Source organism: Stylophora pistillata, chromosome 1, assembly GCF_964205215.1.
Source record: "Stylophora pistillata chromosome 1, jaStyPist1.2, whole genome shotgun sequence".
In the NCBI taxonomy this organism is placed as follows: Eukaryota; Metazoa; Cnidaria; class Anthozoa; order Scleractinia; family Pocilloporidae; genus Stylophora; species Stylophora pistillata.
In genome coordinates this window covers 9410469-9433114 of record NC_142519.1, presented here as the reverse complement: position 1 = coordinate 9433114, position 22646 = coordinate 9410469, and the positions used below count along the sequence as shown (strand labels likewise).

General features: G+C 38.7%; 1 protein-coding gene and 2 pseudogenes across 6 annotated transcripts; all 3 read right to left on the bottom strand.

Annotated features, from left to right (window-relative positions):
- Positions 1-451: 451 nt before the first annotated feature.
- Positions 452-1239, bottom strand: LOC148741154 (uncharacterized; annotated as a pseudogene).
- A 68-nt stretch (positions 1240-1307) lies between these two features.
- Positions 1308-9635, bottom strand: LOC148741153 (uncharacterized). 5 transcript variants are annotated; one of them, XM_088734872.1, is made up of 5 exons: positions 7176-7316; positions 6613-6723; positions 5913-6023; positions 4510-4601; positions 1308-3726 (listed from the first exon to the last, which is right to left on the bottom strand). In XM_088734872.1, exons 1-5 carry the CDS (start codon positions 7225-7227, stop codon positions 3076-3078), a joined length of 1017 nt encoding a protein of 338 aa, XP_088590998.1. In that variant the 5' UTR covers positions 7228-7316; the 3' UTR covers positions 1308-3075. The 5 variants fall into 5 exon arrangements, with proteins under 5 accessions (XP_088590998.1, XP_088591016.1, XP_088591020.1 ...); XM_088734890.1 differs by lacking the exon at positions 7176-7316 and adding an exon at positions 4831-5072 and having other exon boundaries at positions 6613-6630; XM_088734894.1 differs by lacking the exon at positions 7176-7316 and adding an exon at positions 4874-5072 and having other exon boundaries at positions 6613-6630.
- LOC111346614 (uncharacterized) lies at positions 7521-15850 on the bottom strand (annotated as a pseudogene). Its single transcript, XR_015992146.1, has 13 exons — positions 15696-15850; positions 15140-15501; positions 14520-14684; positions 14200-14307; positions 13930-14055; positions 13110-13206; positions 12329-12547; positions 11652-12031; positions 10960-11127; positions 10633-10743; positions 9842-9957; positions 9549-9639; positions 7521-7568 (listed from the first exon to the last, which is right to left on the bottom strand). The product of XR_015992146.1 is annotated as an uncharacterized LOC111346614 (transcript).
- Positions 15851-22646: the final 6796 nt, after the last annotated feature.

Genomic DNA, 22646 nt, shown 5'->3' with positions numbered 1-22646 from the left:
ATTTCTGAGAATTATTAAGTATCAGGTATCTGCATACGCAGATTGACCCATAAAAGCCTTGGTAAGACCTTGAAAGTTATCCGCAAAAATGTTCTATTCAATTCTAGTCAGCGGATCATGTATCGCACATGCTTCGACAGATTCAAATTTTGGATTTTTGCCAGCATATAACAAGGACTCGAGGTAATGAACATCTTACACCCAACTCCTTGTTCCACATTTTTATTTGCAACATATACAGTAACAGTAATGTGTCTAAAATCGTTTTATTCTTCCATAGGTGTAGGGATATATGATAATAATGAAGCGCAAGGGAGCTCACATCAATATCTTCAAGAATTGTCTTGTTTCATCTCATTCAATGCTGTCACCTTCGGAATTTTAGGGTCCGATCGGTGTTTTTGTAAATTGATAGACATCACCCTTAACCCCTAATTTAATTTCCTTTTAATAAGATCTAATAAGTGACCTCTTTTGTTCTGCGAGAAAGGATAATGCACTTCTGAATCGTGCTTTTATTTCTCAGCCGATGTTGAAAGACGGCAAACAGAAGTCAAAAGTCCATTCATTTATTAAGTTCATCAACTTGAAGTAAAGAAGCCCACTTTAAACACGGCAACTAGAGTTTTCTTTAAAATAAAAAAAGAGTAGAAAATCGTCTTGTGGAATCTTAACAGCTCAAACAATGTAGGACCGTCGCAGTCTCGTTCAGTTGAAAAGCCACTCTACCGCACAACCTGTCAATCAAGTTCAGCCACTCACTCATCGTTCTAAAATTTTCCAACTTACTCATCGTCATGACGTGCATACCACGTAAACCTTGCTATAAACCAGTTTTGGTTACATTAAGGCTCCGTATCTTTGGCTTCACGGTTGCAGCTGTTAACAATAAATAATCTACCATGTGTAGCAACTTGACGACAGTTTTCCAAAACTTTTACCATCGCGTCTTCTGTAGAAATTACAAAGAGACTTTTGACAATGATTGTATCCACCCCACCTCTTTGCATTTCGGGAAAGTCAAGTAAGTTCACAGCCTGATACTTTAAGAATTTGGAACGAGAATTGACCCTATCCTTCCCCGATGTCCATGATTCGTTTCCACTTGACCCAAGGGGACACTGTAGTTAAGCTTGGCTGCGCACTGTTCAACTCCATCTGGGACAACATGCTCATTGCACGATCGTAATTTTATGCGTATTTTAACCTCCTCTGTTTGGTTCCCATGTCAGAAGCCATATTTTATTATTTCGGGATGAAACCAAATTACAATGTAACAAGCCTAATCGTCTTTAGTATATACTACACAGGTAAATAGTGCTTTTCGCGTGAGCAAGTTGGCTATTTCGGAAGTAATTAGCAAGTACTATTCACCTTCACTTCACTGAGGGAATAATTGTTGTCAGTGATTGCGGGTGTTCAATTGCAAATGTTGGGAAACGGCCGACATTGGTGGATCAAAATGTTTTTCAGTCCTATTTGGCCCTGACAGGTCTCCTAGTAAGCATAAGAGGCGTCAGTTTCCTCATTTCTTTTTCTCCCCACTTATTTTAAATTTCCTCAAGCTTTATGGCCAGCGGCAGCCATTGAACGGAAATGCGCTATATGTTAATTTCAAAGTTTCATAAATTTAACAATAATCACCTTTATTTCATTAATTATTTGTTTCACTTTACTCGATTCCTTTCATGATCACGACCATACTGTACTCACCAATCTTTTCTGCTAGAACTGTCCTTTTTGTTCGAGAAATATACTTTTTATTCGATGGGTTAATAATGTATAAGAGAGCAGATATTTCGCGAGTTGCGTACTATTTTTTCGAGCGAGGAACTAAAAAAATATCAGTAATGACTGAGTTAAGTGTCCACTCATTTTATATGGCAAACCATTCAATATGGCACTTCTTATATTCTGCTGCTATTCAATTTTCTAGTATATATAGCCAATATCCTCCATTTTGCGCAAAAATATACACAGATATTTATCCGCGGACATTACCTGTTCTGAGATGCGAGCAGTTTTGCAAAGAGCGAAGCTCAACGAAAACTGCGAGCTTCAAGGAACAGATAGTGTCGAAAAACAATTATACGAGGCTATTGTGTATTTTATTCTTCAAATATTTTTCAACGCGCAGGAAAAAATGTAAATAACAAGCTGCCTCGTTAGAACTTTTAGGAAGCTTTTGAAGCTACAAAACTTTAAGGCTTTTTGGGTAGCAATTTGGACTTTCTCATACCTCTCTGTGAGACGGATGTTCTACACAAAGACACTGTGTGCATTACAACAAGGAAGGAATTTGGTTAAAAAAAAAACCACGAGATGATCAAAATATAATTAAGCTACGAGAATTCTAAGTTAGATTAACATAAGCGTTCTTTCAAATGCAATTTACCAACAAAAAATGTCTGATTGGGTCAAATCTGTTGTAACTTGTTTCTAGTTCTTTTTTTTTTTTTTTAGTTATAGGAATTTTCGTATCGCAGTACAGGTATAAATTCTTCTGTTTTTTAAGTAATTTTGGTATTTGATATAGAGACATGAGTCATCAACTACAAGCAGTTTTAGGTATTTAAGAGTTTTTAAAGTTCAAAGATTAATAGGAAAAAAATAGTAAGTAGATCTGCTTCAGTAAATGAGATCTGCGACCAACAACCTGGTGCGCAACGACAATATCTCGTGAAAGATCACATCAAAGCATGTCTCCCCTCCCCCTCCCATACACATACCAACCGCTGGACCCAGATGCAAAAGCAGAGTCAGGCGCCGCTGCAACTCCAAGGCATTGACAATTGTTAACCTATTTCATAGGTAGAAGATTAAAAAAAAAATTACTTAATTCACGCTTGTTGGATACGAGATTATTTCAAACCAACTCGGTGTTACGCGCCTCGCTGGCTATTTACCATCTCATGATCAACGCGTGCTGATGAAATAATTTTTACATAATCAAAGAAGATAGAGCCTTCTAAGTGTAAGGCTAAGGTTTCCTTTTTAGTTTACTAAAAATTGATCTTTTTTGTTTACGTGTTGTTATCATACGTGGATTAAGATCAACAATGAATTATTTTTCTTCTAACGAATCCATAAATTTAAGGCATAAGAAGTAGTAGGCGAGCTGTTGGCGTCACCTCCAAAATCATATTCCCCACTATCAGACCATTCTTCAAATCCTCCGTAGTTGTTCTCAGTGATCCCGATACCATGATCTGCTCGGTTGCATCCTCTTCCTCCTCCTCCAAACATAAGAACTGAACCATCACCATGACCCCACTGACACCAGAATCCAATGCGGTAGCTTCCTTGAATATTGCTACCGCAGTGCGCTTGACTAAAGCCAACAGTGGACTGGTACGATCCATCATAATGCACTGGGCAGCTACCAAGGCACTGATCATTGGACCAAACATTACGGTAACTAAACTTTCCATATGAGGACATGTATCCTCTAAATGTTTTTCCACCAAAGCAGTTTGTGTATGTACGAAGAAGAGCAGAGTGTGAACTGTCGTCACTGCGAGTGATTTTAATCTCACTTCCTTTCACTTTCCAGAATGCTTCTGATACCATGTCAGAGTTAGTGGACGTGCTTGTGGTGGACCCCTGTGAGGACAGGATGTCGTACCACCAGTATGCGTCATCTCTCATCCAATTGTTCCTGTCTGTGTTTGAAAACCGAGCAATGAATGTCCATCCACCTGAATTTCCTGTCATGTCGCAATATACCTGCATAAAAGTGGGTGGATATAACTTTAGGATGTAGGTAAAAAGGTGTCTCCCCTGTTAGGAATTCACCTTATTAGTTTGTTATATAAGATCTACTCATTTAGGGCTAATGGCAACTTTACAAGCACTGAAACAGCAATTCCTAACAACAAGTTAAAAAAGATCAATACAGTGAAACTTACTGGTACATTCGAGTTTTGAAGGAAATAAAGATTTTCCTTTTACCAATAGTTTACCCTAACTATTTTTCATCGCTATAGTAAATAATATATATGACTAAACATGACGCCTTATCGCATTCAACAGACGCCATCGACTTCAACAGACGCCATCGAAATTGCCGATCCTAGCAGTATGCGGGACGCGTGTCATCTATGAACTTCGTAACGGGACTTGCTTACCATAGAGTCTCTGTGACTCAGTGGTAGAGCATTGGGGCGTGGAATCCAAAAGTCTGAGGTTCAGTCCCTTATTTTCCCACGCTCGTGACAAGACGAAAAATATCTTTCTCCATTTTTTTTGCCGAGCTCAAAACTCACTGTCTTTCTTATTCTATTTACAATATGTGTTTTTCAGAAATGTTTTATTTACAGTTTTGGGTGCCATGGTAGACAGCGTCTTAAAACTGTAAAATGTAATACAGGCAAGCGCCTGTTAGTGAGGACTTAGAAATGGTGTTATCGTGGGGACCTTTTTAAAACGGACACCCCCTTTATACGAACAATTTTTTCCCTTGGGTGCCCGTGTCATAGAGAGGTTCAACTGGGTATTGATTCATTCTACCTGAAAAGAGTAGTCATTGATCTTCAAAGAGTATGATCCACTTGAGGTAAATCCAGCGGCCAATAGAGTTTTGCATGATGTTCTGACAACAGCTTTAAAAGGAAACGACAACATAAGAGCCAATGTATTGGTATTTAGTTGTATTCCAAGGTCTAATCTTTTGGCCATTAATATCTCTAGTAAGTGAGGCACTTTTGTGATTTACTGATCCTTCTCCCATTATAAAATCACTGAAATTTAACTTCTTTAATTTGTACGAGCATTTCGTCTGATTATTAGAATTCACGGTCACAAATATCACTAGCGTAAAGCTAAGCTCACTCATTAACTCGGGGAAGCCCAAAACTCTGTTTAAAACTCTCACTCAATTCGCTTGCATTCACTTTTCACGGGGTCTCCGAAGAAACACCCCTTCGTACAATGCCATTTCAAAGATATCACTTGTCAGCCCGTTTCACAACGCCATCCGGAAAACGAGCTTGAACAAACGCAAGTAAAGTTATGAACTCCTTCCACGCAGGTTCCACCGTTAAGACACGGACTAGAGTTACATTCGTCTGTTTCTGTAAAAGAGGTTGTAAACTTGTTATTCTATGGCTGTGTCTCACAAGGACTGGGAACTACCGAATTCACGAATTTGATTGGCTGAAATCAATATTGAAAGCGGTCTAGATTTTCCCATCTAAACCGGCATCTAGACCGGTCTAGAAAAAAAAGGTACAAAGAATATAATAAAATTGGGATATAAGACACAGCCATATAATAAACATCTTAGTAACGGTCGCTGGTACAGATCTCACTGCGTTTAGTCTGTACTGGCGACCTCGGTCAAGATTCTCCCATACAGACCTCCCGCTCGGTTAATAAGAACTAATTATTACATCGCTGGCAGCGCCCGAGGACAATATGAGCCAATCCTGTGTTCCGACTGGTTAACTGAGCGGGCAAGATGGGCCTGCTCGGGATTGCCTACAGTTACTTTCCTTGCCATTTATTGAATGAACAGAACTAAATATTTGTAGATTAACCGTCGATGGATGTGAACAATTTTTTCCGTAAGATCATTGACCGTTTTTGAAAAAAAAAAACTGCCGTGACGGTCATTGAACTTGAGATTGTTTGCCAAACCAGTACTTAGTACTCGCTTCTAATTCTGACAAAGAGTAGGAAATAGAAAGGACGCTGCAGCTTTCGGAGAAAATACCATTTACTGAGAGTAGTAGACAGTTTGTATTGTGAGGTAATAGTAATAGATCCACTATTTTGGCTATCCAAAATTTACTCTTATCAATTCGCTACGAAAGTAATCAAACATTAGGCAGTTTTAGCTTATATTTGTCTTGTACTTTGCGCAACATTTAAAGCTGTTTACTCAAGTACATGTCCGCTAGTCTAACGCATACCTTGACACTGCCGTCCAAAATAAGGAGGGGGGCATGAACAGGTGTAGTTGTTAATCCAATCAGTACAAGTTCCACCATTTAGACAGGGACTATTGAAGCATTCGTCGAACTCTTTAACAAAAGAAAATAATCGGCTAACGATAAGATTAAGAAATAGGAACAAACGGCAAAATCAATCTGAAGCCATTTAAACCATTTATTTTCATGGTCGAGAAATCCTTGCCGAGCAAGGCGAAATTTTTTATGATTTTAAGTCCTTGTCGAAGCCTAGATATCTTTATTATATTTGTATTTATAACACAACCAAAGTAAAGCGCGCGCTCTGATTGGTCAATTCAGTGTCCACGATGGGTGTTCACCATGGGTGAAGGCTGCAAAGACTAGTTTCCGCGTGCTTGTTTTTTCTAGTCGGTGTTAAATAAAAGGGAACTCTTTTAATACAATGCATCAATGTCGCTCTCGGTGAGCTTCTTGAGTGCTTAGCAAACCTCCCAAGTGCATACATAACTCAATAGTATACGCTGTGACGTTTACCATTTGTTAAATATTTATTTCTTGGTAGTTCAAACTCTTCCTTCGCCCATTTTCCGTCATAATATCCCTTCTTTTTATAATGGTCTATTCAGAGCAACATAGACGAAATGACAATTCACTGTTTTTCCTTTAATTCTTAACGATTTGATTTCAGTTCTACAATTACCATCACAAATTCTGCCTTTGTGTGTTCGAGGGCAGATGCAGGTAAAATTTCTTTTCTTGTTCACACAAGTTCCACCATTCAAACATGGAGAGCTACTGCATTCATCATAATCTGAGAATATAATACTAGGTTTTAGTACTTGTGTACACAAGCAAGAGCTACTTAGGGTTAGGTTTAAGAGTTTAATAACGTTATTCATAGAGGCCACCGAATTCGTTTTTGAACTACAAGCACATGCGTAAGGCAATAGTTAGGACGCCTTAGGAAGCCTAAGTTTTGTTATGGTAACCTCAAAATGCAAAATATGATCACAAACGTGTTATGAGGTAATTTGGTATTTCTTTTTAAAAATACAATATCTAAAGAAGCAAACGAAATGCGCGAGGTAGTATTGATATACCAAAGAATTGGCCCTTTGGAACACTTAAATGATTTTGAACCACCATAGAATTATTCTTGCATATAGCAAACAACTACAAACTATCAATTTCAACAATTCTTACATATAAGTCTAGCGAACTGTACTGCCAAAAAAGGTTCGGGTAATAAACATATCCTCCAACCTTTTTTACATGTATATTGCTGACAAGCCGAGCAGTCTATGTCATTCCACATGTATCCTTAGGACCTAGGGAGTGTATCCTTAGGACCTAGGGAGTGTACGCAGTCCTCCCCCTGAAAGTCGTTTGGTTGACCCTCTGCCCAGTAACGGAATTTATCAGGACACCCATCCACCCACGTGAACAATCCTTCTGTGGCAATGTCATTTACACCGATCCAGGCCTTGTCGCCATTGTGCCTGTGTTGAATGTAGACATTCTCTTCCTGACTTTCAATAGCGGGTAAGTTAGCACCCATGCCTCTGCAGATTGTACTAGCGTTAGACCATGTCTCACAAGTGTCACTAGTGTAGTAACAGGAGCCATTGTAAAATCTCCAACCCGGCTCACACACATCTTAAATAAGTAGAAAAACAACAAAATTCGTATATGGACTCGAATATATTAAAAGCTAGCAAAACTTTGTTCAAATATAAAGGCTTCATTCACAACACTGATAAAATATCCGGACCTAAACGATCCATTAAGATCACCAATCACTTCACGTGCACCTTCGCCAATGTAATCTATTGCATAACTTGCAAATATTGCAAAAAGATATACATCGGCGAAACAGGCAGAAGACTAGGTAACCGATTCCGAGAACACCTTCGAGACGTGGAAAGGAATGACAAGGACACATCGAAATCAGTCGCTAGACATTTTAATTTACCTAATCATTCTAAGCAACATATGGCAATCTGCGGTCTTTCCTTACCCTTAGGTAGCATGGAAGCCGTAAAACTCTTGAACAAAAGCTCATCTTTCAAACCGGCAGTCTAAATCCCACAGGGATCAAAGAACGCTTTTCATTCCACTAATTTATTCGTGTTTTTCTCGTTGCCATGTTCCCACCAATAACGTAGCTCCATTTTCTTCCTTTAAAAGCAAACACAACCCACAATTCCTCTATTCGCTCCGACGAAGGGCTAACGCTCGAAACGTCAGTTTTTGTAATCGTTAAGGTGGCCAATTTACCATTCCAACTTTGTTGATATATCCAAATTATTTTGTTTAAATATGTTATCGTATGAATGCGTGCTTGTTGTTCATTGTGGTTTTGAAATTAAGGAGTAACTATCAACTTTTATCATATGAACCGTTTAGCCTCGCTCGCGCAATCCCATAGAAAAGTATAGTGAACGCTGACGTGTGCAGGGCCGGACGGGTTGACGTGGGCCGGTCTGGAAAAAGCCGTCCGGCCCTGCTGCCCTCTGATCGCTTTTTTGGGAAAACATAAAGGAAAACAGGAATGCGAAAAAGAGGTTGCCTTTTTCAAGTAATTGGGAGTTTCTTGTTTTGGCTTGAAAGGATAAAGGAAAAGTTTTATTTGCAGAATTTGTTTGTTTTCGTGTGACTGCGTGTGGCCGTCTATCGCGTCCTTTTGAGGCTGAAATTTCTGACACCTAAAAAAGGGGTCATATGATAAAATGCTTATTGACTGAGGTTGGTCGGGTCAGACAGGAAAATGTTTGGCTCTTGGTCATAAGGCACGCACCACGCTGCGCTCGGTCTGTACGTCATGACCTCGAGCCTAATGTTTTCCCGTCCGGCCCTCCCACGCAGTTAATAAGTACATAGTACGTTGCATTCATGATGTCACTATCGATAGCAGTCGTTTCATCTACAAATTGATGTTGGCATTTTGGGATAGGCTATCAAACGTCTATTTATCAATGTTATGTCTTATAATTCAACAAATATCTTTTTCTCACACGTGGTTGGTCAAAACGCATCACGCGACCGAATATCCTCACCTAACTGACTGAGGGATATCCGGGGATATATCCCAAGTGATATTCCCCATTTTCAAACCTTCTGTCCAATACCCAAAACTCTGCACATACGATTTAATTCAAGACGAGAAACATTGTGTGGTTGTTACAGAAGAAGGAAAATCTTTTTTTGTTCATAAAGTCTTATCAGAGAACACTGAAAAGTGAATATCCTATGCCGTAAAGGTAAGCCGTTTTCAAACATTTATCCCACGCATTGAACCATATTTGAAGGACACTAAACGCAATAGCCTCCGTTTGGAACGAAAATATGTGCGTAAATTTTTCCTTGAACATTACCTGTTCCTCGAAGCTCACAGTTTTCCTCGAGCTTTGCTCTAAGAGCTGTTCGCATCTTGGAACAGAAAATGTCTGCGGATTAATGTCCTTGCCCATTTTTGCGCCAAATGGAGGCTATTATTTATATGTTCATACATTAATTTGACCTTCCTTTCTTTCGAATAACAGTTTACTTTGAGTTAAATTCAGGGTCATGATGATTAAATATATACTAGGATACAATAATTGCATCTTTCTAAGTATCAAACGTCATATATCTAACCTGGCATAACTGCATATGAAACTGAGAGAGGATCATGCTGGTTCACAAATAACTCCTTCACGCATGCTCGGTAGCCAGTCTTGTTGATAGACTACAAAGGCAGATATAAGAAGCAGATATAAGAAGCAGATATAAGAAGCAAAAGCTAGACGTATAGAGACAACCTGAATTGTTGATAGAGTGCAGTTAATGAAAGTCAACTTCCAAAAATCGATATCCTTTTACACCCACGTAACACCAAGCATGCGTTTATTTTCAGCACTACTTCAGCAAAGATATCAGATATTACTTACTTCAGCCAAACTGATATGGAGTTATACAGTGGATTAAGGTTTCCTCCATTTGTTGAGTGGATGGCAGATACCAGAATGGCTGGGGAGTCGTTGTAGGGCTTCTTAAAGACAACGTCCTAATCAAAATAGAAAAAAAACAATACAAAACAAAACAAAGTAACCAAAAATCCATGTAACGCAAAGTAGCTAAGGATGCACCTAACAATACTTATATGTTTCTAAAAGATGTTTTTCTATAGAAAAAGAGACGAACTCATTACAAGAGAGCACACAAAAACTGAATATTTGGTGGATGGCTTTCATGACTTTCAGACGGAAAAAATGCCCAAAGGCGATAGCATGTGGGTATATTTTATGTGAAATTCTAGAATATGGGTTCAGGCAATAAAATTAAAAGTAAAATAATGATTGGCTGATCCAGTGAGTAAGTGACTGCGTAAGTGACCCGGTGAGTAAGTGACTGTGTAAGTGAGCTGCAAGTGAGTAATTGTGTGTGCGTGTAAGTAACTAAGTAAGCAATTGAGTGTCTAAGTGACTGAGTGACTAAGTGACTAAGAGTACAAAGTGACTGAGTGATTGAGTGATTGAGTGAGTTGACTGAATAACTGAGTTAGCGACTAAAAGACTGAGTGACCGAGTGATTGAGCGACTGAGTAAGTTAGTAGGTGATCGAGTTAGTGATTCAATGCGTGAGTTCTCAATTGCGTGAGTGCGTGTGTGCATCGTGAGTAAAATTGTTGAGAGAGTACAATCCAAAAAGTCTCAATATAAGTCATGTGAACCAAACATACCTTGCAAAAAGCATAGTTAAACTCTTTGGATGGTTTTATCCCGTTTGCAAAGTATAATGAGCCGTGCTCCATAAACAAGGGTTCATGAAGCTCTTCAAACGCCATCCAGTCCTTTCACAAAAACAAAGGCAAAACATGATGAAAACTGAACAAATTCTTCTTTGGTTTATGAATAAATACTGGTAAGAGAAAAAAAAGCAGAAGATGAGCTCACCATCGTGCTTAAAAAAATATTTAACAATCTTCAAAGAGAAAAATATTAAATGAAAGGCTTTCTTAAAGTCATGAAACATTATGCAAGCTCGTACAAAACTTAAAAATATTTACCACATGGATGCTTTGGTGAGCTCCATCAAAGTTCTGAAACTCCCTGACACAGATCTTGAAGGAAGTTGTCGTCAAATCTTCCACTCAGACAGTAGACGCATCGTGCTTCACTCCCCGCTTTTCATTCTCAGTCGACACAAATACGGTGGGATCTGATTTAAACTTTTTCTGTAGAAACATTGATTTAGGATTAACACATACAAAGATAACAACAGCTCTAAGGCTGAGAATTTCTTTGGCTCTTTCAGCTGTCTTTCGGGGATTCTAAAGTCTACCGACTGAAACTTATGTTTTAAGGCAATATCGTGCTGTTTGTACACCAGATTAGATCGAAATTCTACTCCTGGGCAGACGCTCACATATGCTTATTACTTCGTGGGAATAGTGGACAATTATGTTGATGTGATATCTTTGCAACACAAGTTTACCTAATTTTTTTGTCTGTTTTTCTTTCTTATTTTATGAATGCACAACAGTAAGGGTTCCTCTTCGAATCGGATAAAGCAGTTAATTTGGAAGTTGGTTTTGACTTTGACAGAGTATGAACCGGTTAAAATTTTTCTCGGATACAGTTTCAGACTCTATTGCTATATCTTTTTTAACACTGCGATTCTGAAAAATCAGTGAAAAGCAAAGGTGATGATAGAAAGTTAAGATAAAACATTTATTATTGGAAGGATTAGCCAACCAACCGGAGGCAGCGAAATTGTGCGGCAGCTCGTTCCAGTCCACCATGTCGACATGTCCATGTCACCTGACAGTCCCCCGTCAGGAGCCCCCTGGTATGCTAACCAGTCAACCGTCGCGAATGTTTTTCGATTATTCTTCTTATTCCTCCCAGCCTGAGTAACACAAACTGTAAAATTGTTTTCTCTTATATCCTCGACCCAGGCCACAGCAGCCTCGTGGACATAGGAGGGATCCGAGAAGTTGACGTGATTAACAGATACTTGTACGTGAACAGGTTTGTCAGGATAGAAGACATATGGAACCAGTGGGACCTGTTCGCAAACTGCCTCAGCCCAGCTTGGGTGATGACGAAGACGATCACGACCTTTCTGTGAAGGGAATCCTGGAGGAAAGAAATCAAAATAATTTTCAACATCCGGCCACATTCAAGGATGTAATAAAGGTGCTAAGAGAAAAGAAAAGTAGTTAGCTTGAGGATAAAATCTTTAAAATGTTTTTGCAAATTTTTTGTAAATTCTGATATTTGACAACCAAAATGTTTCTTAACTGTTTTGAAAAATTCAATTCATTAACTTTTGTCAAATTGTTTTACTTTTACAACCAGTATGCCCTCTCTCAGTTTATCGCCTTCAAATCTGCTTTTAAATGGAGACTTTGTCTTCACGTCAACTCGAATTACCTGTACAATTACCCGGATGATAAATGGTAAAATTAGCCTTTAAGTGACACATTTCTTTCTGAAAGCTGCACTCGTTGTCGTAAGTAGTTCCATTTGATGAACACACAGGCTCTTCGTACGATGGACAATTATCCACGCATATGCACCTGGCGTCTTTGGGTCCAAATGCCTTGCAGACGGCAAAATAATTACAGGAAACATTCGTGCAGAGATCAAGATCTGGAAAATACAAATATCAACAAGATTTGAACTTTTTTGACGTCAAAATGAGTGCTAGAAGCCTCAGGTAGGTGGGCCCTACAGCTGTGTTTTGAATGCAAACACTTTATCATACAGCTGTTTGTCTTTTCTTTTCGTTGGTATATTGTGAAAACTAACAAAAAAAGATCACAACGCTCATCTAAGATGACAATAGGAACTCGTGATTTTTATTAATACATTTAATCAAAACATTGAATAAGTACTGTTCTGCCAGGGTGTTAAGCACTGTCACATAACTGAAAGAGGCGCACTGGATTTAGGCAAAAATTTCGAAAGTAACATAGTCTCATAAGTGCGGAGAACAAAGCGTATTCTAAGTACCTTCAAGTGCTTTGATTATGTATTGATAATGGTTCGTCGTAAGACCTTATTTAAAAAAAAAAAACGCTTAGCTGAGAGATTTATTCGCTTGTCACTCTTACCTATGCGGAAATTCCATTTCATCTATTAAAGTAAAAGAAAGGTAAATGGTTTGGGTAAAAACAAAGCATATGCCACATAGCCTTAATGATTTATTTACCTCCTATGACGGCGTAATCAACGGTAACAGGGTCCTGTTGACTTTCCATTCCTGCCAAGTCTTTTACACATATACGCAACGATGAGATCGTTATTTCCTGTTGTTTAATTTGTTCAATGTACAAAACCTTATTGATTTGTACGCATTGTACAAAACTCGCCAACGGCAAATGTTGGCTCTTGCCGCTTTAAACCGATGTCGACGGATGCGAAAAAATGGGAAAATATCTGCGAGCTATCTGCGAGCCAAAGGGTGAAAACAAGCCATTCCCATACTGAGAATAATCAGGTGAATAGTGCAAATTTGTAAATTGGTATGGGTTGAAATTCGCCATAGGGACCAGATAAAACGTGTGTCGAGAAAACCTGTGACTAAAATATTAAACCGATAGCGAGCTGTGCACACGTGTTGTCTTTGCAGAATTGCGAAAATCCAAATTTTTGCTAGTATTTCAGATTTGATCGACGTTGCGACAGAAGAAAAACAAAAACTGTTATTTTAAGGCGATAAGACGAGATATGGCCTGCCTCGAGGCAGGACATCGGCTTTTTTTATCTTTAGGTCCTTCGGACATAGTTATGTCTGGTTGCGACAAAAGGGTCGCACTTGTCGCAAGCCCGCGATGACAGATTTTATGTCCAATGTAAACACCAAAAGCGTAAGTGCGACCCCTGCCTTATAATTTTGAAGTGGATTTTATCAGGCTCGTATCTCAAGAAAGTGTTCAAACTTTGAGCATCAAAGATTTCTGTGGTTGAAAATGGTGTTAATGATCTAAAAGAAAGTTATACTCATAGAGGGATGAGTTATAGCACTGTACCTCAATCCAAGTATTAAGAACATTGTTCTCTGGCTTGATGGAATATACATTCTTGGTATCGTACAGATGATTAACTGTTACTATAACCACAGGGGGTGCATAAAACTCTTTGGTAAAATTGTGTATCTGTAAACAATAGAATTTAGTTTTACAAAACAGAGCAAATATTAAACTCTGATATTCCTTGGCTGGCTAAAATTTCTTTCTCCGGGTCAACTAAAAAGTGTTCAGTCTTGAGTTACATAAAATGAAATCGAGCCTTCGACTTACCCAGCAAAAGGCGAAATTGTCTTGTTCCCGAGGAGCTCCGCCGTTTTCAAATAGTAATTTTCCTTGAAATGTAAGTTGAACACCTCTGTGTGTAAACGCAAGCCAGTCCTAGGAGTTAATCAAGTCAGAAAAACGACTCGCCAAAAGTGCTCTTATTCAAATTAACAGAAGTTTGAAGGCCCTGAAACACTTGCCTCATTATCTGAAACTTTCTGAATTCTGTTCCTTCAACATTTATCCAGAGAAAACTAAACAATGAACAAAACCTAAATATTTCTATATATGTTTCCATGAAGTAAAACAGATTCAATCAAACTTGCCACTTTTAAATTCTGATGCTTTCCATCAAATGTTTTCAGTTCCCTAAGACACTCTCTAAAATAATCGGCCTTGAGTTCTTCAATCCAGACATTCATAGCGTCCTGTCGCTTGTTGCCCACAGAGTGACGAACTGCAGCCAGTACTTTTGGAATTGACACAAATCGCTGCAAAAAGGATAAAGAGAAAATAGTTTTCTTCAACTTGAGCCTGCATAATACAAATCACGTTGAGACTTCACCTTATGAACTCTTAGCAAGGTAAGCGACAACTTGTCTCAAATCTTTGAGTGCTAAGAAAACAAACGTATGAAATCAAATGACACGGATTTACAAAATAGTTCCGCAGTTAGGATAAAAACACATCAACAAATACCAGACCCCTTACCAGGTTAAGCCCCTCCTCTTTAGAACAATTTAATACGCTCACATTCCGCACATTTTCCGCGAATCCCTTCTTTCTTTTAAAAAATAATATTCTTTTCTGGGAAACTCTCTTTTTAAAGCCTTTGAATGGTGCAGGGGTATAGTTCGTAGAAAACGAGAAAAAATGGGTGAAGCAGTTGACTACGCGCTACACGAAGAATTATTGGCAGTTTTGTTGAAATAGGTCATACGCGTACCTGAGCAAAGGTAACTCTTTCACATTTTGTTCCACTGGTAAACGGCACTCAAGGAGGCGGTGCCGTCCAACATTCCAGAAGGAACGCTTCGAAATGCAATCCAGTTCACGACGGCGGATCCGTTTGTACCAGGTCCCGACTCCAATGCACATACGCGGAAACTGCTCTGTGTCACGTCTGACGTCCACACAACAGCCGAGTCGTGTACGCTGCGAGTGTTGGACTCATAGCTGATTGACGTTATTACCCGTAAATTTCTCGAGCTGGAGAATGCACGAAGGAACTGCACGTTCGTGCAATAAAGCAAGTCAGGATATGACGCAGTGAAGTTGATCTTTCCATCTTGGACCAGAGTTTGTCCTAAGCAATAAACGAAACAATAGCATTTAAAGCGAATTTAGTGAATGCTGAGAATCTCTTCGCAAATGCAAAGGTATCCCATCTAATGTTTGGCGCTTGCAATCCGATCTTCCCTTTCGATCCAATCCTTCTATCCCTCATCTGGCCGGAAAATAATTGGAAGAGCTACAAATTTTGAGAGTAGTTCCTCTTAGCTTCAACCATAAAAGCAATTTCACATGCAACCAAGAGCATCGCAAATAAGTAAGACCCTGGAAACACCCTCATTTTACGGTTGAGCGACAGACCAATGGAAGGAGCAGTGTCCAAGCTCGTGTGCATCGCGAACTCCGCCTTTGTGCTTCTAGCAAATGTTTCACGTTACCTTTATATTCATTCTACCGTCGGTTAAAGGGTCAATTTCTCCATACTTATTTCCGCGTGTAAGTTTGAGAGAAAGTAATGTTTTAATCAAAGGCATAAGTAAGAAAAAAAGAGTATCGGGGTGACGCTTCGAATTTTTGTGCTACCCTTGAGAATCTCTATTTTGATCAGCAAAGATTAGAGAAAGTGACGTGTTTAATTTTTGAGAGTTATATCGGAAGGAACGGGCACCTGTAGGAGAGGACTGAGACTGAGAAAGGCTTGATAAGACGCTGAAGGTTATCCGCTTAAATGTTTTAATCAGCACGTCACGTATCGCAAATACTTCGCCTGCTTAAGAATTTAGTAATTAGGACTAAAGATGATAAACATCTTATACTCAACTCCATGTTCTGCTTACCCATTTGCTACATATACGTTAATAGCAATGTGTGTTTAATCGTTATTATTCATTTATAGAATTAGGCCGCATATAATATCAAATCGTAAAGGAGCTGTATCTTCTTCCACAATTGCATTGCTTCACCTCATTTTATGGTATTGACTTAGCGGCTTAGGATCCAATTTGCGTTGGGTAAATTGACAGACATCAACCTCAAACTTTATTTTCATTTACTTCTTATAAATGACCGTTTTTAATCTTCGAGCTAGGATGACTAAATAAGGACAACAAATAGAAACCAGATAAACATTTTTTTTTCTTAATCCATTACTGCGAAATAAAGGAACAATGAGGTTATATTAAAGAAAAAGACAGTGGTCTAATCAGTCGCATTATATCAACTCGAACAATGTAGGGCCATCTGCAGTCTCATAAACTGCATTCAGATGAAAAGCTATTCTACTGTAAAACCTGGACCAGGTCGGCATATTTTCATTTCTAGAAGAATCCCGTTCAAATCAAAGGTCGTAGCCGAAACTGAAAAAACCAGTACAGAATATTGCAAACCGTGACGATTATCAACACCAACCCGTTTATTTATTTTTTTCTCTTGGAGGCAAATATGACATCAATTCCTATCTTTTTATTTCAAAACTCCTTCGAACTGATTAAAACTGACAAAACTTAGACCGAGCACCTTTCTCACTTTTACATGAGGTAAAGGATACAAAATTATCCGAAAATAAAACATTCGTGGGAAGTCCTGTGGTCTGATTAAAAAAACCCGTTTACAAAACCAGCATTTTTGCTCACTCGTACAAAATGACAAAAGCCATATCATGAAATGAAATTTGGCCGCGGGTAGTAAAAAATACTTGAAAATACTTTAGATCCATTTCTAGTATAAATTCATTTTAATCGTATAGGGGCATAAACATGATACTTGGAAAATAAGCATGTTATGGAAAATTATTACCGGACTGTTACTCTCGCTGGAATAGAGGAATGTCCTTCGTCTCACACGGAATCCTCCGGAAAGAAAGCAGATCTATTAGCTACCATTCGTATTCAGAGAAATCTTGTAAATCAACTTTCTATTTTTCAAAGCACTTTCACATCATCATTAAGTTGTATTTTCACCCTCCTCTAATTTATGACTGCTTGTTCCCTAAGTAAAAATATTACATCATTGTTTCGGTTTATGTGGAAACACATGAAAAAAAAGTCTTAATTTTTTTCATCGAAAAAAAAAAACAAAAAAAAAAACAGAACTGCAGAATAAACGACAAACCTTAAAGCATTAAAGGCTGATAGTTTCTAAAGAAACTGTTTGGGGCTGCGTCGGTGGGGGTAACGAAATAATTTGGATATATCAACAAAGTTGAAATGGTAAATTGGCCACCGTAACGATTACAAAAGCTGACGTTTCGAGCGTTAGCCCTTCGTCGGAGCGAATAGAGGAACTGTGGGTTGTGTGTGCTTTTAAAGGCAAAAAATGGAGCTACGTTATTGGTGGGAACATGGCAACGAGAAAAACACGAATAAATTAGTGGAATGAAAAGCGTTCGTTGATCCCTGTGGGATTTAGACTGCCGGTTTGAAAGATGAGCTTTTGTTCAAGATTTTTACGGCTTCCATGCTACCTAAGGGTAAGGAAAGACCGCAGATTGCCATGTGTTGCTTAGAATGATTAGGTAAATTAAAATGTCTAGCGACTGATTTCGATGTGTCCTTGTCATTCCTTTCCACGTCTCGAAGGTGTTCTCGGAATCGGTCACCAAGTCTTCTGCCTGTTTCGCCGATGTATATCTTTTTGCAATAAGTGCAAGTTATGCAATAGATTACATTGGCAGAGGTGCACGTGAAGTGATCGGTGATCTTAATGGATCGTTTAGGTCCCGATATTTTATCAGTGTTGTGAATGAAAGGACACGTTTTGCATCGTGCACGAGCGCATATAAAAGTGCCTGGTTGGTCATTAGTCTGAAAAGAACTTCTGACCAAAAAATTGGCTATGTTTTTGTCGCGTTTGAATGAAATGAGCGGAGGCTGCGAAAAGATAGTGCTTGTCTCTGGATCGTTTTGAAGTAATTTAAAGTTTTTAAGAATGATGGATTTAACTGAGTGGTTGTGAGGGTGAAACGTGAGAGTAAATGGAATGCGGTCGGAATCTTCCTTATGGGACGTTTGTAGTGCTGAATGTCGATCAATAAGTTGGGCGCGGTGGTAACCCGCTTGAACGACAGAAACAGGGTAACCACGTTTGTCGAAAAACTGGCACATTGACTCTGATTTGTGGTGGAAATCAGAGTCATCACTACATAAACGACGAAGTCTTAGAAACTGAGAAAAAGGAATGGAATTCTTAACGTGAGATGGATACGAAGACGAATATAACAAGTAATTATGCGAGTCTGTAGGTATGTACTACACATTAGTGCATAAACCGTTACCTTCAATTGAAACTTTGATGTCTAAAAGGATACAGAATTGTCAGAACTTTCCCAGGTATATTTAAGAGCCGGGTGAAAAGAATTGAGTGCGGTTAGTGAATTGAGTGAGCTCCTCTGTGGTAGAGGAGGTAGCGCCGATACAGTCGTCGATGTAGCGACCGCAGAGTTCAGGTTTGGACCCGTTGTATTGGCTGAAAAATTGATGTTCGATAAAACCTACAAAAAGATTGGCATAGCTAGGTCCCATTTTGGTGCCCATGGCTACACCATTGGTTTGTTTGAAGAAGTTGTTTCCGAATGAAAAACAATTGAGTGTGAGCACTAGTTCGGCTAAGCGTAGTAGTGTTTCAGATTTAGGTTCCTTATCGGTACGTTGATCAAAAAAATGTTTAAAGGCCAGAAGGCCTTCGCCATTAGGAATGACAGTGTAAAGAGACGTAATATCCATGGTGAAAAGAAGTTTGTTTTGGCCAGGGAAATTAAAGTCACGAAAAATTTGAAGAGCGTGTTGGCTGTCTTTAATATATGATGGTAAAGTTTTGACGATGGGAGCCATAATTTTGTCTAGATAGCTGGAGATAAGTACGGTAGGGCAACTGGAAGCCGAGACAATGGGCCGACCCGGGTTGTTAGGTTTGTGAATTTTAGGTAAAAAGTAAATACGAGAAGTTCTAGGGTGGTTATGATGAGATTTTTTGCTGTGGCCGGAAATTCTTGTTTAGTTATAAGTTGGTTGATCGTATTCTTGACGGAGTTTTGATTGCTGGCAGTGAGGTCTTTGTCGACCTTTTGATAAAAAGAGGTGTCAGAAAGTTGGCGCAAAGCTTCTTTTTGGTTGAGGTCGGTGCGCCAAACAACGACTGAGCCGCCCTTATCGGCCGCTTTGATAACATGTCTTTGCGTTTTCTAAGACTTCTAAGACAAAGAAGGAACCCACTTTGTTATGCCTACGTGAAAGCCTTCAAAAGATGATTCTTTTCTCTTCCTTTTTTTCTTTTTTTTTAATTGCGTTTTACGAGACCGCAAAATAACTGGTTAGAGGCTATTGGAGATAAAAAGGAGTTTCGGTTTGCTTTCCACAGCAAGATTATCATCAGGGAAGAATATTTTTGAGGTAAGTAGCTGTAACGGAATACTTTTGATTTTGTTTCTGACGAAGGAATAGTAGTGAGCATAGTCCTAGCCTTTGGGCAGCCCACTGTTTTGTCTCCTCACGTAACGGGGGGGGGGGGGAGGGGGGCGCGAGAAACAACAAATGTGCAGAGGACTACAGTAAGAGTGGCACTAATGCAAGTTATCAAGACACTATTGGCAATAGACCATAAATAACGTGTGTCTGAGTTTATTTCAGATAGATTAGGAGGCTTTTATTGCTCTCCATTGAACAATATTTTCATTGAATCGAATCTTTTGAAAGTAACTGCTCTTTTGTTTTGACAAAAATGCAAACATCGCTCACTTAACGTGCTATTCCAACCCACTCATCCAAAAAAATTACTCTTGCGTGCGTAGCACGCCTATGTTTTTAACTCGTGTTGCCACCAATAACTACGGTCATGTCGTATGTCCGACTCTTGTTAATGTTAAATGAACTGACAGCTTGCTTTCCCGGCGACAAAATAGATTCCGCCTCCCGCCTCCCGGATCAACCGCCTCCCGGTTAGCTCAATGGATAGAGCGCTGGACTGTAGTGCGGGAGGTCGAGGGTTCGTGCCCCGGCCGGACCAACATTCAAGGTCTTAAAATAATTGAGAAAAATTTGCTACCTTTCTATAACATCAAGAAATGGTTAGATATTCTAGTCTTCTCGGATAGGGACGAATAAATGGAGGTCCCGTCTCCTGCAGGGCTGGGGCAGGAGACGTTAATTTCCCACACACGAGATTACTGTGTGATGGATGTCCTCTCCTGGGGTGGGATAGGTGGGTTAGGACAGCAGGTCCACATCAGCTATTACAGCTGCCAATTAATCAACCTGCTTAAACAAATAAATGAACTTCAACAACAACTTGAACAATTCCCACTGTTCAGAAATGATCCCCACGGTCATTTATTATGCATGGAATGTCTGCTCGAGAAAAACCCAGTTTTCACGTTTAAAAGTGTCTTCGTCCGCTTACAAGAGAGCGTCCGCTTTCGGGAATGTGCAAATACAGAGTTTGACTGGGAGGCGAGAAGGAAATTGAAAAAAGTGTCAGTAAGAAGAACTGTCCGCTTACGAGAGTGTCCGTTAGCGGCGATTTGACTATATTTGACAAAATAAATAGTAAAGTTTAATGGAATTAGTTTACAAAAAACTAGATATAACTGTTGTTTTGAAAGGAGTACTTTTCATTTAGGAAAATTGGTTTTCTTAACCAAGAAAGACAGGTATGTAACTTAAAGGTATGCCTGCTGACGAAAAATGAATCTTAAATTGTTGTTAAGTAAATGAAAACAAATTCATTTCAAATAAAAGTGCAACACAAAGATGTATTATGAAAATTATTCAAACTTAAAAGACAAACAAACCTCAACGAAAAACCGTTACTCTTTCGACTAAAACAATTTTATTTTGGAGCTATAAGGAATTAATGGCAATAAATTGGACACTCGTTAATTTCTTGAAGATGAAATTTAAATTCAAAGCATCAAATTTTCAGGATAAAAGAACGTTTGTTCAAGCTCAATTCTCCAGGAGAAATTGTTTTTCCTTTGAGTAAGGCCTAAGCGAACAATTTCAATGTACACAAGACATATACTAATATGTAGGTACTCTTTCAACTTGAAGGAGATGAGGTTAACGACTTTAATGTGCCTTTTCCTACGGTAACGACAGAATCTTGATTCGTTTAGGAGTAGCCGAAACATAGAAGCTATAATGAGGGGGATAGGGGGGGAAGCATTTATCCCTGTTCGTAGTATGAATTTCAAAGTTGTTTTGTGGTCCTCTTTCTCAAGCCTGTAATCTCAGTCCCTTTGAAACAAATGTAATTTTATTTCTTGTTGTAACTTATGCAAGCACATTGTAATTCAGTCTTTATGCCACTATGTGTATCTTAATAAACCATCGTTATTATTATTATTATTATTATTATTATTATTATTAGATGCATTATGTTCCTGGTGAGGGGTAATCCTCTAACAATTTATTCCTTAATGATATTGGGATACTGAATTTCTCCTTCGTTGCCGAAAACTAATTTTAACTTATATTCCCTCATGGGTGATCACCTAGCAGACACAGTGTCTGTTGTACCTGAATCTTTCTTGTTCGACGTAGAATTAACTATTTGTTTTCCTGGTAAAACGGAAGCGTCTATTAAGATTAGCTAGGACGGATTCTCCGTTAGCACCCATCCTAGCTAGTCTTTTTCTTGGTTTCCACGAGGAAACATGGCTAAATAATTTTAAACATTCGACTCGCCTTCTACTTTATAGGCGTTATGTTGACGACACCTTTGTGTCTTCCACAATGAACTGGATGCTATGTCATTTTTTGATTATATTAATTCATGGCACCCCAACATAAAATTCATTTCCGAAAAAGAGAATGATGGTAAACTCTCCTTTCTTGATATATTAATCTATCAATAGCCTGTAATCCCAGCCCCTTTGAAACAAATGTAATTTTATTTCTTGTTGTAACTTATGTAAGCACATTGTAATTCATAGTCTTTATGCCACTATGTGTATTTTAATAAACATCATTATTATTATTCTTCAAATCAAAATTCTCGACAATAAAAGTCATTTTAAATTTTGACCTAGCTTCTTTAATGTACTGTAATGCTATAAAAATTATTCTCTGAGCTCAAATAAGTTACGTTGTCTGATGCAGTGTCCTAGACAACAATTATTCCTCTTTTCCTGTTTTTAGCACGACTGTGTAAGATAATTCTAATTTCCCAACGATATACTTAGTTCATTGTTATATTAAACATTTCTGACCTTTCTGCTAGCCTTGGGA